The 18,048-nt window shown below is 37.6% G+C and overlaps 1 protein-coding gene across 1 annotated transcript in view; it reads left to right on the top strand.

Annotated features, from left to right (window-relative positions):
• The window catches only part of LOC106874957 (uncharacterized), a 22,241-nt gene extending 16,102 nt beyond the window's left edge, over positions 1–6,139 (top strand). Inside the window, exon 2 of the mRNA XM_014922880.3 lies at positions 4,926–6,139. Coding sequence (XP_014778366.1) covers positions 5,007–5,669 — 663 coding nt within the window. The 5' untranslated portion in view covers positions 4,926–5,006 and the 3' untranslated portion in view covers positions 5,670–6,139. The remainder of the gene's footprint in view (positions 1–4,925) is intronic.
• Positions 6,140–18,048: the final 11,909 nt, after the last annotated feature.

Here is an 18,048-nt window from a genome sequence, read left to right as displayed (position 1 = left end):
AGTGGAATTTGATGTAGTTTTCTTTTAATAGTGCTTCTCATATCATGGATCTGCGTTAAGTTTTTACTATAGAACTAACTAGCTATATATGGCTATTTCATAATACACATGCAGCGAATCATTTGTACATTCACAATTATTATTTGCATATATGTACGCTATTTTCTCTTTTTACTGAATTCAGTCTGTAGGGTCTGACCATGCTAAGGCACCACCTTCAATGTTATCAAATAAAATACTTGTTTCGATCTACGACTTATTTCATTAAAGCTATTTGCCGAACCACCAAGTTACAAATATATATATATATGTATACACACACGTTTGCATATGTGTGTGTGTGTGTGTGTGTATGTGTGTGTGTGTGTATGCATGTATGTATGTATGTATGTATGTATGTATGTATGTATGTCATTATTCAGTTTTATTTCAAGATTTCTTGCCAATAGAGAAAGAGCCGACTTTAAACCTAGATCCAGGGCTCCTTCATTGGAATTTCATTGGAATCAACAACAGGGTATTTTTGTTTGTATGTATGTATGTATGTAAGGTCGCTCTTAGTGCCACTGGTAACACGTAACTTAGTACAACCTGTTGCATGGTTGGGTCGTCGGTGACTAGAGTGGCAACCTTATCAAACTTGCTTGGTGAAGAGCGGAAGAGCTCATGAGCAATCAACGGCCATCCAACAATATGTGTACATGTGTATGTATGCATGTATGTATGTAAGCGCGGGGAGTGGAAATACCTGGGTTGGAGTCAAGGTGCCCTGTTGGCCCACTTGGAGTGGGAGGCCCCTCTGTTGTTACAACTCTCTAGGAGAGAAAACCTGCGCCAATATTCGATGATGTAGACTAGTTCTTTTTGAGCTTATGTTGCTCATGTTCAGTGAGTGGGATTGAATTTGTACAAATCTTTACCCCTCTATAAAAAAATATCATGCACAGGCATCGCTTGAAAAGAAATGTAAGACCTATCACAAAAAATGGCTGGTTGTAGCATTCGCGTGTGTGGGACTTTCGATCAGGCGATGGCAATACTCGAATACGAGTTTGCAGCCATCATGTATGTATGTATGTATGTAAATGTGTGTGTGTGTGTGAATGTATGTATGTATATATATATATATATATATATATATATATATATATATATATACATACACACATATATTTTATATATACATATGTATATGCATATGTACACACAAACACACACACACATACATATATATATATATATACGGTGCGAATGGTTTTTGTTAAGCAGTGTCAAGTTTTACAATTCTGTAAATGATAATAATGGTATTTTTTTATAAGCTTAAAGCTTAAAGCGACCACCGTGAAAATGACTAAGGAAAATAGTCTAATAATGGGTTATAGGCGTCATTATTAGAATATTTTCCATAGTCATTTGCTCGGTGATCGCAATAAGTTTTAGGCATATATATATATATATATATTTATATATATATATATATATATATATATATATATATATATATATATATATATATATATATGTATGTGTGTGTGTGTGTATGTATATATTCTTTTATTCTTTTACATGTTTCAGTCATTTGACTGCGACCATGCCGGAGCACCGCCTTTTAGTCGAGCAAATTGACCCCAGGACTTATTCTTTGTAAGCCTAGTACTTATTCTATCTTCGTCTTTTGCCGAACCGCACACCAGCATCTGTTGTCAAGCGATGTTTGGGGGACAAACACAGACACACAAACACACGCATATACATACGACGAGCTTCTTTAAGTTTCCGTCTAGCAAATCCACTCATAAGGTTTTGGTCGGCCCAAGGTTATAGTAGAAGTCACTTGCACAAGGTGCCACGCAGTGGGACTGAACCCGGAACCATGTGGTTGGTAAGCAAGCTACTTATCACCAGCCACTCCTGCGCCTGTATATGTATATATAAATATATATATATATATATATATATATATATATATATATATATAGAGAGAGAGAGAGAGAGAGAGAGAGAGAGAGAGAGAGAAAGTGAGACATTTTCAGTTGAAAACAATACTTTTAAAAAATTATATTCATAGAAAGGCGGCTACCATTTCAACACTCTGATACGTAGCAGCCTGGTAATGTCTTCTGCCGTAGAGTGAGATATTTGTACTAGATTTCATTTATAAGTGAAATTTAGTGTCCAGAAATTGTGCCGAAACCAGCCAGATATTTGTTTTTATGCACACTTACTCATAAATAAATAGATATTGATGTAGATATGGATATATAATTCTTTATTGCCCACAAGGGGCTAAACATAGAGGGGACAAACAAGGACAGACAAAGGGATTAAGTCGATTACATCGACCCCAGTGCGTAACTGGTACTTATTTAATCGACCCCGAAAGGATGAAAGGCAAAGTCGACCTCAGCGGAATTTTAACTCAGAACGTAACGGCGGACGAAATACCGCTAAGCATTTCGCCCGGCGTACTAACGATTCTGCCAGCTCGCCGCCTTGATGTAGATATGGATATAGATATACATACATATATGCATACAGGCATACATACATACGCACAAGCGAATGAAAGTAACCATGGACACATTTACTTTGAGTTAGGTGTATTAAATAATTTAACTTAGCTCTACACTATTCAAAATTTCTTAGGCATACAATACAACCGTATTCTCAGATGTATGAAATGGAACTGAAGAGATTTTTAAAATTCAAAAGAAATTTATAAATAGCTCAGGTTGAGAATATTTGACCTTCCATTAGTCCTTTGAAGTTAGGTGCATATTTTAGTCTAGCTGCGACAGCAATTCATTCTCCTATCAGTTTGCGTGTCAAGCACGACTGCATGGTATAAGCAATAGTAATAGTACGCAGAAGGGGAAAATGATTCCATTGTAAGCCAACAGAAAATATATACCGTTCAACTGTGAATGGGTGGCTGACATCAATATCAGATGGAGCAAATATGGAATGAATTGTGGTCACTGTTTGACAAAGTATTCACGTGACCTGAACTGAACAATGGAGGCCCAAATATTTTTTCCTATAAGCGATTTCTAATTTTTCCTTCTGTATTCTCTTCACACCGACTCCGCACTTATGAGTCGGCATGACTCGAGAAGGTAACTTTTTTTTTTCACCTAAAGTAGTCATAGATATCACTAGAATGTGGGATACTCACTCGACCAGGGTTGATCTGAGACTAAACATCAACAATAATAATAACGAGAATGACAACAGTAATAGCAATGATACATTTGCTTTAGAATGTCTTAATTTTCAAATATTCCACACTCTAAAATTTGTATTACAACAAATGAATTTTCCTCTTTCTTTAGTTGTTGTGTAATGATGATGATAATAATCCTTTGTACTTCGGAACGACGAAAGGTAAAGTCGACCTCGGCGGAATTTGAACTCAGAACATAGCAACGGGCGAAATACCGCCCAGCATTTCGTCCAATGCGTTAACAATTCTGTCACCTCGTCGCCTTAATAATAATAATAATAATAATAATAATAATAATAAAAATAGTAATAATAATAATAATAAAAATAGTAATAATAATAATAATAGTAATAATAATAATAATAATAATAATAATAATAACTGAAGATTAAAACAATACCTATTGTCATAGGTGCCCTGGGAATGACAGCGAAATGGGAACTGTCCATAACCTACGTAAAATACTGTTTATGTGATCTCAAATTTTAAAACAAACACAATTTTCTTATGGTTTCTTAAACATTCTCTAGAACAACACTATGTAGAAATCCAAATATATGGTACCCTAGGCATAACACCTACATGAACTTCTAACTTGTTGTCTCTTGAGGTCTCTGGGTGAGACTTGGATCCAACTTGTACAAATGCAAAGCAAAAGTCAAACATAAAATAATAATAATAATAATAATATGGACGTTATACCAATAGTGATTGGTGCGTTTGGAAGTATCAGCACTCAACTACCAAATTAGTTCAAAAAGATGGGTAGAAATGTAAAGATAGAATACCTACAAAAATCATTATTGCTTGGAACTACAATGTTCTTCAAGCATGATCAGTAAACAAGTGTTACCTTAGTCTATTGGCTGTAAACACTAGCACTTTCCATCACATCCTGTAAAATAAACAGAGTTTTTATCAAAATAATATTAATAATGATAATAATAATAATAATAATAATAATAATAATAATAATAATAATAATAATAATAATAATAGAAGAAGAAACAAAGAAAGAACGAAAGAAAAAAGAGAGAAAGAAAGAACGAAAGAAAAAAGAAAAAAGAAAGAAAAAGAAATAAAGAAAGTCAGCATCAGGAGAAAGTTTTTCAAACTTTATTGCTGAAATGTATGTACTCACCCACTCGTGCTCATACATTATGCGCACATTTGGGTGGGTGTGTGTATGTGTGCGTGTGTGTGTGTAGATGTGTGCATTCATTACATTTCATTGTATTAGTAATTATAGTAAGTAAAAAGAACTGTTTTAAATTTGCAATAAGATCACAGTTAACAACCATGCCAGTTGCCCTAAAAAGAGCGATAAATAACCGTAGAAAGAAGAGATCGTCAGACAAAATACCTTGTTATTATCTTTCTACGGTAGATAGAAGATATACCAGTAAGGTACTAGAGCCCATGAAATCGACTACGTCTCTTGCTACAAAGTGTTAGAAATTAGGTGAAATTAATAAGAGCAGTAACTTTGTACAATTTTATTTACTCACTTTTACATTCTGAGTTCAAAATCTACAGAGGATGACTTTATATTTTTTCTTCCGGGTTCAATGAAATAAAGTGCCAGTAAAGAAAAAAAAAAAAAAAAAAAAAGAAAGAAAAAGGAAAGAAAGAAAAATTGGGCTTGTGCCTATGTAAGAAATTCTTAAATTAAACTATTTTCTCTCTTCTTTTTGTTTTTCAGGTTTGTCTCGTTTCGAAATACATCTTTTCGCTCTCGCTCTCTCTTTTGACTGTGCTGAAAATTCACCAATCCTGCCAAGCAATGGTGGGACATAAGAATTACAGTTCCTTGTTATTTGCTTTGTTTCTTACTCTCTCTATCCAAATTTGCCGCAGCTATAATAGCGGAAGTTACAACAGCAGGCAGCTTCTATCATTGCATAATCATGAAGAAGCTAAAGAACTCAACAAAGACAGACTACTTACCATGGAAAAAGCGCTCAAGTCTGGCATCATTGGAAGGAGTCTAACTACCAAACGCGGTTTCGGAGATAAACGAGATGGGAATATTCGACCCATTTTATTAGAAACTAGAGGATTCGGTGACAAACGTTTAGCTGAAATAAGCTACGAGAGAGAAGGATCACCTGAAATACAAGGAATTGAACTCTTCGCTCGCGGATTTGGAGATAAAAGAGGGCTTGATGATAATCAATTACTGGAAAAATCAATTTTTTCTAACCCTGACTACCTTGAACTTTTAGACAGAAGTATCGATGACAAAAGGGGATTTGGTGATAAAAGAGGATTTGGTGATAAAAGAGGATTTGGTGACAAACGATTCATGGTTGTTGGGAGAGGCTTTGGTGACAAACGTGGATTTGGAGATAAACGTGGATTTGGTGACAAGAGAGGCTTTGGTGATAAACGTGGCTTTGGTGATAAACGGGGTTTTGGAGACAAGCGTGGATTTGGTGACAAATAAATTAGATTGCTTTTCTGGACAGACATTAAAATTTTAACTTTTAGATGTTTACTTTGAGGCATAAATGTATGACTATATATAATTATGTTTCTTACGAAAAACTAAAAATAAAAATATATGTCCATGAAAATATAAACTGAACAATAAAACAAAAGAAAAATAAATTTGATACAACTGGATTTCAGTTCTCTTTTTTTAAATAAGAAAAAGCAATCCGCTGACTATCTGCTAAGCATTGGCTAGCAGTAGAAAAGACCTAAATAGAATGGTTGCTTGCTTTAAAAAGGAGATACGAAAATATCAACATAAAATGTAAGATATGTCACGATCTCAGAAATCTAAAGAAAAAAAAAGATGCTTTTTTGTTTTTTATTGATTAAAAAAAATTATAAAAACACAGGCTGGAATAATGTTTCTATGAAACCAGTTTCATTGTTAATAAACAGATAACTTTTGCAAAAAAAAAAAAACTGTGTTGTTGGTTAATTTATGTTAATTTTCTTTTTATCTGGACAAGGAAGTTAATGAGATAATTAATGACGATGTTTTAATAGCAATTTATCTTCTGTAATAATAGGATCTTGCTAGGGCATCAGTGCTTCAAAGATGTATGCATCAGAAGTCCATATTACAAAGTAGGTATTAACATGTTTATTGTGATCATAAAAGTGTTATCTCCTTAATTATATCGAAAATATCCAGAAAAATAAAAATAAAATTCAACTGTTGTGCTATTGCATGTTCCTGGCAAATCATCACAATCTGATTCTTATTCCAGGCTGGAATACCGCCATTTATATTACTAATAATCTTCTGAAAGTTATGAACACAAAAACATCACGTTTTCTATCTCATAAAATCTATATGCCTCATGCTCCGTTAGGAAGTATTTGTTACATAGGCAATTATAGGTGACATGTGATGGTATAAATTCTCGATTAACTGAGTCTGCAAATCATTTTAAATTTGAATTTCATTATTTCACTTATGTTTCAAATAATCTCGGTAAATACATGAACATCATTGCCCATTACAGGTGTCAAAACAAATGTTTTTTTCCCCAAAATTATCTTAGATAAACTTGATACTGTATAGCTAAGCTTAATTATTTTAAAGTCTCAGAGAACTCGTTTTGTTTCATTCTCCTTTCTGTCTTTTACTTCATTTCTTACTATATTTTCTTTGATATTTTAAATAAAAAACAAACAAAATAACAACAACAACAACAACAAAACAAAACAAATTAAGTTAAAGGTTCTTGTGTCAGTAGATAGAATAATTTTACATTAACAGATGCACCCAGACCACAATCTATAAGATATATTTTTGAAATTCAAAATGATTAATGACAAATAGAAGCTATTGAACCAATTTCACAGCAAGGTTTCAGTTTCCTGTTGGAATAATTTTACTTAACCTACTCCGTTAGAGCAGTTACTAAGCAACTGTACATTTGTATATTTGATTATTCTCTCCAATGATCCTAAAACCTAGAGCATAACTAGAGAATCGGATTTGATGATGATTAAATGATATCAATTTTTCGCGCGTGTAGGGTCACAGATGTATTGAAGAGTGATGTAGTGGACTGATTCGGCTGTGTTTATATCATCTGTAAGGGTGTAAATGGGAAATCAAATATCGATCGCGTTTTAATTCAGAACAAGAGTGTTAATACTATTCAGTATTTAATCAAGCGTCATATAAGACTGAAAGGTTATCAAGATGATGATAATAATTGCTTTTAATCTAAGTACAAGGCCAGCAATTTTGAGAGGAGGGAAAATGTCAATACTATCGATCACCGTACGTGATTGGTATTTAATTTCATCACTCCGAAAAGAAGAAAATTAAAGTTGATCTCGGTGGTATTTGATTTCAGAATGTAAAAACCAGAGGAAATATCGCAAAACATTTTTCCGATGCTGTAATGATTCAGAAAAGACACCACATTGACAACAATAACAACCACAACAATATTAGTAATAATAATTCTTTCTAATTTTCTCACAAAACCATTATGTTTGAAAGAAAGCAAGTTGATTACATTGATTCCAGTACTTAACTGGTATCTATTTTATCGATCCCAAAAGGATGGAAGACAAAGTCGATCTTGGTGAGATTTGAACTCAGAACGTTAAGAGCTGGAAGAATTCCGCATAGCATTTTTGTTCGACGCGTCAACGTTTCTGCCGTCTCGCAACTTTGATATTACTACCAGCAACAGCAACAACAACAACAACAACAAAACTAATAATAATGGCGCTTGGTCCCAAAATCTACCCATAAAATGTTGGTTAATTCATCCTTAAATTTAATAAAAACATTATAAATTCTTTAACAACGTATATAATGGGTCTTTTTAAAATAATATCACTTCTATAGTAGTAGGAGCTTGCTAGGATATGTCTTGAAGCTGTAAAGAGCAGAAATCCATTTTAATAAGCAGATATTCACATGTTCGTTGTGGAGATCAGATTATTGATGAAACATCATAACTCACTGCGAGTTAAAAATGAAAATAAAATAATAATAACAACAACAATAATAATAATAATAATAATAATCATAATAACAATAATCCTTTCTTTATTGGCCACAAGGGCCGAACACAAAAACATATAAGGAGAAAACAAAACAAGGGACAGGTAGACTTGAAAACAGAAAATATGTAAACAGTAAAAAACAAAAAAAAAAATAGCAAAACATTAAACAACAAAATTCCTCAATAGCAGGGAGTTCCACCTAGGGCCACGCAGTGCACCTCACACAGCCTGGTAACCCTGACTGTCAATGGCACGCTACGTAGGTATCCCTCTTCCCTTCAACTGCTCCGGCTTACAGACGAATATTCAGAGTAGGCCCTTCACACGAGCAATTTTCGCAACATTCTCCCACCTTTCAACAAAATTACTGGGGGGTGGGGGCAGCACTTACTTCTCTACCATCACTTACCTTTTCAAGTGGAACTTGAAAAAGTCGATGAGGGCTCGGCTGAAGAAGAAAGTGTCTGTCTACAGTCCTTTCAGCCTCGTCAACCACACTACCGCTTTCGCTATAGCCACCTGACAGAGGAAAACTGCCTTACCCACTTGGCCAAAAGAAGGTGGCGGGCGATCCTCACAATGGATTCGGCTGATAATCGGATCCGTCCTACACGTGACAAAGCTGTACGACAAAGATCCACCGGTCAGTAATGCACGAATACTGGACGAGTGCATGCAGGACGGTTTCATCACCCCGCGCACACCTCGGACAAGTCCGTTTGACATCACCTCCGTGTCTGTAGAGCTTGTCTCGAACAGGCAGAGACTCTCGGTAGCACTGCAAGGCCAGGGATTTCTGGAAGTTATACATAGGCCCTGGCCCGAAAGTCCTCCGGGAAAGACCAGTTAGTTGATCCCTCTTGACGTCTAGAGTTTCCCCGAGTACGTCGCCACTCTTTCCCTCCACTAATCCTGTATAGAACGCCATGGTGGAACTTCTACCGACCGTATTGCCCGACTGTCAGAAGGCCGTGAACGCTTGCCGACACTCCAGGTGCCAAGGGCTTTTCCTTAGTTTACGTTAGACCCAGAGCTGTAGCTCTACCAATGAGACGAGTTGAGGAAAGCTCAGTTTGGCGAACGGCAACCACGCCTGCTCACCGTTAAGGAAAGGCTGGAGATGTTGCAGCCTCAGCGCGTGTCTGCGCATCATTATCCACAGCATTGTCAGTCCTTCATTCAGCGGCTTTTGACAGAAGATTGACCGTCTGACGAGCGGAACACGTCTCTTCCATAGAAAGTGGAAGTGCAAGCGTTCTAACTTATCAGGCACGAAGTGAGGCAAGGGACAACGGTCAGGCGGTAGTAGATGACAGAAGCGATGTACGCATTCATCACCTCCGCCCGACCCTTCAGGAACAGCTTCCTCGCTGCCCATTTCTGAGTGAGACTGGTTACTCTCTTCTCATCATCTTCTCCCACCCAGTTCTTGTCCACCTGGGGTTTGGACCAAACCAGACCCCGAGCAATTTAACGGGTCCTTCTGTTCAGCGTCCTACAGCGCTGTCGGTTGGCTTGGACTTGCCTCCCCAGGTGCCGAGCTGCTGGCACACCAACTTCTGGTTTGATCTTTGCTCCTGTCACCGCTTTATACTCCCTTTGAGCAGTGCCAGCCACTTCGATTTCCGAGATGTCTGACACTATTACGGTGACGCCATCCGCGTAAGCCGACACGAACCTTCCGCATCCTAGATTATGCGAGATGCCCTTCGAAACATCCAGCTTCTGCAGCAATGACTCGAGAGCCAATACATACAAAAGAAACGACAGTGAGTATCATTGACAGCTCGAATGGGCGATGCTAAACAATTCCAATAGGTGGCCAGTTACTTTGACCACCGAACAGATGTCACTGTACATTGCAGCGATCCAGCCTCTAAAAACGGGAACGAAACCCACTGCCGCAAGAACAGCCTCCAAGTACTGGTGGTTGACCCTATCAAAAGCTTTTGACTGATCCAAATTGATGAGGGTCCCACCCATGCCAGGTTCCTTACCCACCCTCTCTATGATGTAGCGCGTGAGGTGGAGCTTGTCATGGATAGTTCCTTCTATCCTAAGTTCCTCTAACGCTATTTCCTAACGAAAGCCTATAGACTCTACTCTAATAACCGTTTTCAGGACTCTCCACCAGCGGCTGTTCACGATTGCGCCCACTATCTCATTGGACTAACTTGCTAACCCGGTCTCTGAAAGCTTGGCACGCCGGGAAAGATGTGTTCAGCTTCCAGTATCCGGAGCCATGTCTATGGATCCTATCTATATAAGCTGTACAGATCACAAATTTATGGTCTGTGTAGCCGACGACTTTGAAACATATACTATTTCTATCTATAAAGCTACAAAATACTCTGTCTAGATCTGGAGGACCCGATGCGGTTCGCCCATGTCCACACTGGCGCATTCAGGAAATCCAGTCGGTACCTATCATTCAGCTGGAAACGACTGACTAGGTTTGTGAAGTTTTTACTCTCCCTTCTCTTATCAGCTAGCCCCACCGTATTCAAGCGTGCATCCAAAATAGCATTTCAGTCTACCACTAACATTAAAGAGCGTGATGTCCCAAGGAAAGCCACCAAACGTCTGAAGAAATCTGGTTACCCCGCCCCCGTGGAGGCATAATAGCGACTAGTCTAAAGGCACAACCTTCACTGTTGCTAACGTCCAGGACCGCCAACTTATCTTCCGGGTTCAGAAAGATCGTCCAAACTCCGAGATTCAGGCCTTTCCTTATCAAGATTGTGCAGCCTTCCTCCCTTAACAGGGAGAGGAAAACCTGTTTTCTCTGCGTAGTAGCCATACTGAAAGAGACAGTTTAGAGAACGCGTCAAAGAGGGATCACGACAGGTACCTTCATATCTGGGCGCGGGCTGGTTAGTTATTTCAACTACCACCTCAATAGTAAAATCTGGCTGGAGAAGATATGCCTGTCGCATAGTAGGTTTGTAAAATGATGGACGGCTGTAGAGAGAATGCTACGAACGAAGGGAACTGGCTAAGTATGTCCATCCGAGAGAAAAAAAAAAGGGAAACGTTGGACAACGGCGGTGGGTTAATCACCCCGACAAATTGTAAAAATTTGAAATTTTTAAACTTTTATTATTTCACTCGATTATTAAAATTCACTAATTCACTCGATTTCATTACACTGTTTATCATTCGATGTAAAACACTCTGTACACATTTGTCTGTTCTTGTATTGTCCCCTCTATGTTGGTCCCTGTGTGGCCAATAAAAGAACCAGAGTGTCATATACGTAGGAATTATGGTATAGAGATGTGGAGTGCTTACTGAAGACACACAGTTGGCGAGTAATAAGAGAACATCAGGAACGTTTGATATTATTACAGTTCAGATATAACAGTACAACGAGAAGCCAACGCCATATCAGTGGTAACGTGGATACCTCTCACTGTATAACGGTGTCGTTGTAACAGTGTCGAAATGGAAGAACTTGTTGCTTCCGTTGTGAAGCAACAACAGTTGCAGCAGCAGTGTTACAACAACAGCAAGAATACCGTGAACAGCAGCAGCAGCAGCAGCAACAACAACAACAACAACAGCAGCAGCAGCAGCAGCAGCAGCTAAACCAACAGTTGATAGAGTTATTGCTACAGTCCAAAAACGCAGCGGTGTCGCATTCGGCGGATGGAGTAGTCAACTCCGTTGAAGAATTCCTGTATAATCCCGAAGATGTGATTACATTTTCTTCTTACTATAGAAAGTATGAAGAAATATTTAAAGAGGAGTGCAAAAGCTGGACAAACGAAAAGAAGGTAAGACTTTTTTTGTTGCTCCGTTAGAGCACGAGAAATATTGTAACTTTATTCTCCCCACCCCCCAAAAAACCGCCAGAAATTTGTTTTGAAGAAGCAATTAAAATATTAACTAATATATTCAGCGAAAAGAGCTCGCTATTCAACATATGTTGAGAATGTCTAAATTTAAAAGAAAATGAAAATGATATACTTTGTTACATATGCAAGAATTGTAAACAAAGCATGCGAAAAATTCAAGTTAGGAGAATTGTCCCCAGATATGTTTAAATGTTTGATATTTGTCAAAGGACTAACTGCAACTGAGGATGCAGAAATACGAGCGAGAATATTAACAAAATTGACACAAGACACTGAATTAACCTTGCAAAAAGTGGCAGAAGAATGTCAATGTATAATTAACCTACAGCAAGATACTGAAAAAAAAAATGAAAATTATAAATGTACAGGCATGTAGACCTATGAAAAACAAAAATAAAACAAACAAGGCCCAAACCATGTTATGGTTGTGGCGAGTTGTACTTCAAAAGGGACTGCCCCTTTAAGAATAAAGAATGTTTTACTAGTGGCAAAACGGGCATAAACAGTCACAGTGTTGGGTGAAAAAGTAAAGGTCGAATGGAAAAAGAAATAAAGTGTTTTCAATGAAAACAGATAGTGAGACAAAAAAAAAAAAAAAAATCAAAATTTGTATCGGTAATCAACAGGTTATGAATACAATATATGGATAAAAAAATATGTCCCCACACACAGAGCCAATCGATTGCAGCGCAGGGGGACTACCTAATTAAATTACGATTTCAAAATAGAATTTTTGCCTTCGAAAAAATTGGAACATGCGGACGGGCTGTCGAGATTGATCCCAAAGTATAAGGAACCGCTAGAAGATATGGTAATAGCAGCGGTAAAATCAGAAATTGAATTTAAAAATATTCTCTACAATGTAGTGCGAGAACTACCAGTCACATTGGAAGAGATAAAAAGTAAAGCAGAAAATGGAAAGAATAATAATGAATGAGACAAATACAAAAAATTAGATCCTGAGCGTAACACAGGTTCGAAATACTATTCAATTTGTGACAATGTGTTGATGTACGCTCAGAGGGTTGTGATACCTATTGAACTACAAAATAGAATGCTAAAAGAATTTCATGTAGGGCATCCTGGAATTGCAAGGATGAATGCCCTCATGAAGAGTTATATTTACTAGCCTAGTATGGATAAAGATATCGATAAACTGGTAAAAGCATGCAGGAGATGTACCCTGGCAGCTAAGGCACCTCCAGTAAAAGTTCAACTGTGACCAAAGACAGATATACCGTGGTCTAGACTACACAGATTTTTGGCCATATTTGTAACATCTCGGCCTTCGTCCCTCCACTATGACCCTTAGGCTGGTGTCTTCCCTGATTAGAATTAAATTTGGTATCTCTTCTAAATCTTCAGGGACCACTTGAATCAACATTTCGAGTCGTTGCCCCTGCCAGAGCGAAATTGCCGGCTGAGGAATATACAGAAAATACTAAATGTATACTAATAGACAAGGAAAGATATGCCAAAGTAAGGGAATTGTTCGGGTCAAACATTGACCCGTTAGGAGTGGAGGTAGAGTATGATGCCCTACCTCCAGTCGTGTACTATGACGATTTGAAACCGTATATGAACACTTTTCTTTATTAACCATGAAAATCAAAAAATAATGTGGACGATACAAGTACAGACAAGGTTGTCGGGGAACAAATGGAACAACAACATAAAGATACATATAATTATAAAATCGATGGTCAATAAGTATAAAATTCGGATGAAAAACAAAAATGAATGAAAAAATAATTATGAAGTGAGGCACGTGGCCGACCCCACTAAGCACACTCCAACACTGAATCCTTTGGGAGACTTTTTAATTTCTCGCTCAAACAGGTTCATTTACTCTCAACACTCTTGCTACAGTCATCCATCTTTTTCGAAATATTCTGTGCAACAGGCATCTCCTCTCCATCCTTATTTTCTTTATCAAAACGTGGAGAAGTGGAGAGAGAGGACACCCTTGACGTACCGATCGCTCAATGCAGAACGGTTCCGAAAAGAAACCGCTCACCCGAGCATTCGATTCGATGATGCTATACAACGCGGTGATCCAGCATTTTTTGAATGTCTTTTTTAAGGGTGTATAGACATTCGAGTCAATTCGTATGAATTGAATATGCGATGGAAAAGATGGGCTCTCGGGTGCACGGAATGGGGAAGTAGATGGAAAGTTTTGGATGACTTGTGTAAGTTTCACATTTTTTGAGCTAACAAAAGTAATGTTTTTGCATTGCTGGGAGGGAGGGGCGGCGATTAGAGAATTTGGGGGCTTTGTATTTTTGTAGTGTTATTTGAGGTGGTGGGTATGCTGGGCCAGCGGGAATGGGGTGGGGACACTTACTTTTTCTGCTTTTCTTTTTTCGAGTGACGTACTCCACTCCATGTCTTTTTTGAGTGGTGGCTGTGTTTCTGTCTCTTCCACCGTTCTTTTTGTCGCTTCTTTTAGCGGCTGGTTTTCTTTTGGTGGTTGGCTTTCTTTCTCCTTTTCTCTTTCAACTGATGAATTTTTTGAGGTTGTTGGTTTATTGGTGGGCTTCGATGGTGGAGGGCATTCCGATCTTATATGACCTTTTTAGCCAAACTTGTAACATCTCGGCATTCGTCCCTCCACCATGACCCCTAGGCTGGTGTCTTCCACGATTAAAATGGAATCTGGTATCTCTTCTAAATCTGCTCGTGCCGCTTGAATCAACATTTCGACTCGTTGCCTCTGCCAATTTTGCTGCAAGCATTGTGTGGTCTGGAAGATCGTTATTTTGTCCTCCAAGCTTAGTGTAATAGCTGCCATGAGACAATCAACAACAATCTCCAGGGGAATGTTTCCTACCTTTACCTTGAAAGTACGTCTCCCAAGGTATGTCGGTAGGAGCACTAATTCAACCGACTTGAGTGGAGTGGTTGAATGCTACCTGGCTAATTCATCTGATGGAAATCTCACCTCCACAGAGGTGAATTTTTTGCCTCGAGTGATGTATGTAATATGCTTCCAGATGGGATGTAGGCACTTTTCTATATCTTCCTTTGGTGCAATATCGATTTTCTTGTTCTTTATTACATATGTCTTGAAGAACATGGCCCTCCCATGAGTGGTAAGCGTTACTTCGCTAGGTGGGTTTATTCTAATGCCGCACCCATCTATTCGAAGTAGTCCCCTGTATTTGTCAGCATTTCGTTGTCTTTACGTTCTGAGTTCAAATTCCACTGTAGTAGGCTCTGCCTTTCATCCTTTTAGGGTCAATAAAATAAGTACCTGTTGAACACTGGGATCGATGTAACCGACCTATCCTCTCCCTTGAACTTGCTGACCTTGTGCCGAAATTTGAAATCAATACTAATGAAAGATTTTTAAACGGGCATACATACACGTGTGTGTGCGTGTTTTAATAACTTTTGAAACTGTGGACACTACACTAAATCTAGTCTTCAATACAAGTTCAAATTTCAGTAGAAGTGCTTTATTTTCCAAGATACATAAAATAAACAACGGATCTATTTCAAAACGGGGGCACCAGTTTTCATTTATGTTTTATGTAGTGTCTTTGGTACCGAAAGACTTTCAAACTTCGTATACTTATCTATTTTGTGTTATAGAACAGAAAAAAATTTTTGTATTCGAATTTATTTCATGTAAAAAATTGTCTTATTTCGATAATTTCTACTAATCACTGACGTCTATTCAGTTGAAAACAGTTAGCGCTGTAACGGTGTATATCGTATTAATCCCCTAATCCTAACCCGACTGTTAACCCTAACCCTAACACTAATCCGAACTCTAAAATTGTTACACACATAGATACGCACAGCGTAATTTATTATATAAACAATATATGCGTATAAATTACGATTAAACCAGATGAAATATGTCACAGGGAATAACATTTTTATGACCGCCCAGCAGTAACTCTATTCAGCTGAATAGACGTCAGTGATTGGTTGAAATTTTAGAAATACGACAACTTTAACATGGAATAACTTGCGATGTACGTTTTTTTTGTTAAGAAGACTAAGAGTAAAAGGTGTTTTATATGACACATTCTACCAGTGTCCCAAGTTTCAAAGTGTTTCGTTAAGAAAATACTGGTGCTCCCGTTTTGAAATAGATCCTAAACAACAGTTACATACTGTTGTTATCATAAGATTCCTTGACAAAAGTTAAACCTTTTAGATATTTAAATATCACTGCTCTGATATTTACATGTTCCTCCGCTTTCAATTGAACAAAGCATACTTCAGAACATTCTCGTACACATGACTGAACATGCACAATGGTAGCAACAAAGCTGATATGCAACTACATGTGTACTTACTGATTTCCACTAAAGAAAGAAAGAAAGAAAGATGAAAGGAAGGGCGGACTGAATAAAAAGAAGGAAAGAAACAGAATTGAATGCTGAAGTGTAATATATGTTATATAACTAGAAAACTATTTAGAGCAATAAATAAATGACGCATTCATAAATAACATTTTTATTTGTTGGTAGTAGAGAAAATAAATGTATCGATAGCTTTTGCACGTCCTTCAAAACTGTTGCATCTAGAAAAACAGGAATAACAAGTTAAACAAATCGTCGCGGTGCAAGGAGAGACGTAGAACCACCACACAAAAACAAAAACAAAAAGAAAAACAAAGCAAAAACAATATAAAAACTCTTCATTTAAGGGAGGTTATTTCTATAACATTACCTGATCGAGTTAGTCTAGTAATTAAAAATGGATCTACGTTGTTTTCGACGGTGAATTTTCAGGCTGTTTGATCAACTGAACAATTAGGTCATTTAATTAATGTGTGAGTGGCTGAGTGTTCCTCAGATGCGCATAGCCTTAGCAAACTTATAAGGCAGAAAGAGCGTGACAGAGGAAGTGACAAAACTTATCCTTCGTATTATAAGAACAATCCACCCAGCTGGTTTCCAATCAGTTTCTGTCAACCCGCAAGGACTCAAGAGCTCATAATAACAAAGTAATCTTTATTTTTTTAACTACTTGGTAACTCATACATTCAGTTAGTTTGGACATTTAACACAGCACATTTGCAAACTCTAAATACTGGCAGACAGCAAAAAAAGAAATAAGATTTCTTTTTTTTTACTATGACTTGTCTACAGATTTTTGCAACTAGTTAAAAAATACTAGAGATCTCTAAATATGGTTCAATGAAGTCCAGCAGGAAATTCCTATAAATAAATTATAAAAATGTAACTAAAGCAACTACAAATTGCTATTAATGGGTTAATTGAAGGCGGTGAGCTAGCAGAAACGTTAGCACGCTACGTTCTGAGTTCAAATTCCGCCGAGGTCGACTTAGCCTTTCATCCTTTCGGGGTCGATTAAATAAGTACCAGTTACGCACTGGAGTCGATATAATCGACTTAATCCCTTTGTCTGTCCTTGTTTGTCCTCTCTATGTTTAGCCCCTTGTGAGCAATAAAGAAATAAGAAACGTTAGCACGCTGGGCGAAATGCTTAGCGCTATTTCGTCTGTCTACGTTCTGAGTTCAAATCCCGCCGAGGTCGACTTTGCCTTTCATCCTTTCGGGGTCGACAAATTAAGAACCAGTTGCGTACTGGGTCGATTTAATCGACTGGCTCTCCTCCCTTCAAATTTCGGGCCTTGTGCCTTGAGTAGAAAAAATATTAATTGGTTAATTGTAAAGATAAATTAATGCATTACAATATCGTATTTAGTTAAGTGTTCTGAGTTCAAATTCCGCCGAGGTCGACTTTGCCTTTCATCCTTTCGAAGTTGATGAAATAAGTACCAGTTACGCACTGGGATCGATATAATCGACTAGCCCCCTCCGCCAAAATTTCAAGCCTTGTGCTCATAGCAGAAAGGATTATTATTACTAAGGATTGTTAGTACACCGGGCAAAGTGCTAAGCTGCATTTCTCCTGTCTTTACGTTCTGAATTCAAATTCCGCCGATGTCGAATTTGCCTTCATCCTTTCCGGGTCGATAAATTATGTACC

The sequence above is a fragment of the Octopus bimaculoides genome, chromosome 6 (assembly GCF_046866305.1).
Source record: "Octopus bimaculoides isolate indiv1 chromosome 6, ASM4686630v1, whole genome shotgun sequence".
In the NCBI taxonomy this organism is placed as follows: domain Eukaryota; kingdom Metazoa; phylum Mollusca; class Cephalopoda; order Octopoda; family Octopodidae; genus Octopus; species Octopus bimaculoides.
The sequence above is the reverse complement of the archived record's forward strand: the minus strand, read 5'-3'. Positions and strand labels throughout refer to the sequence as shown.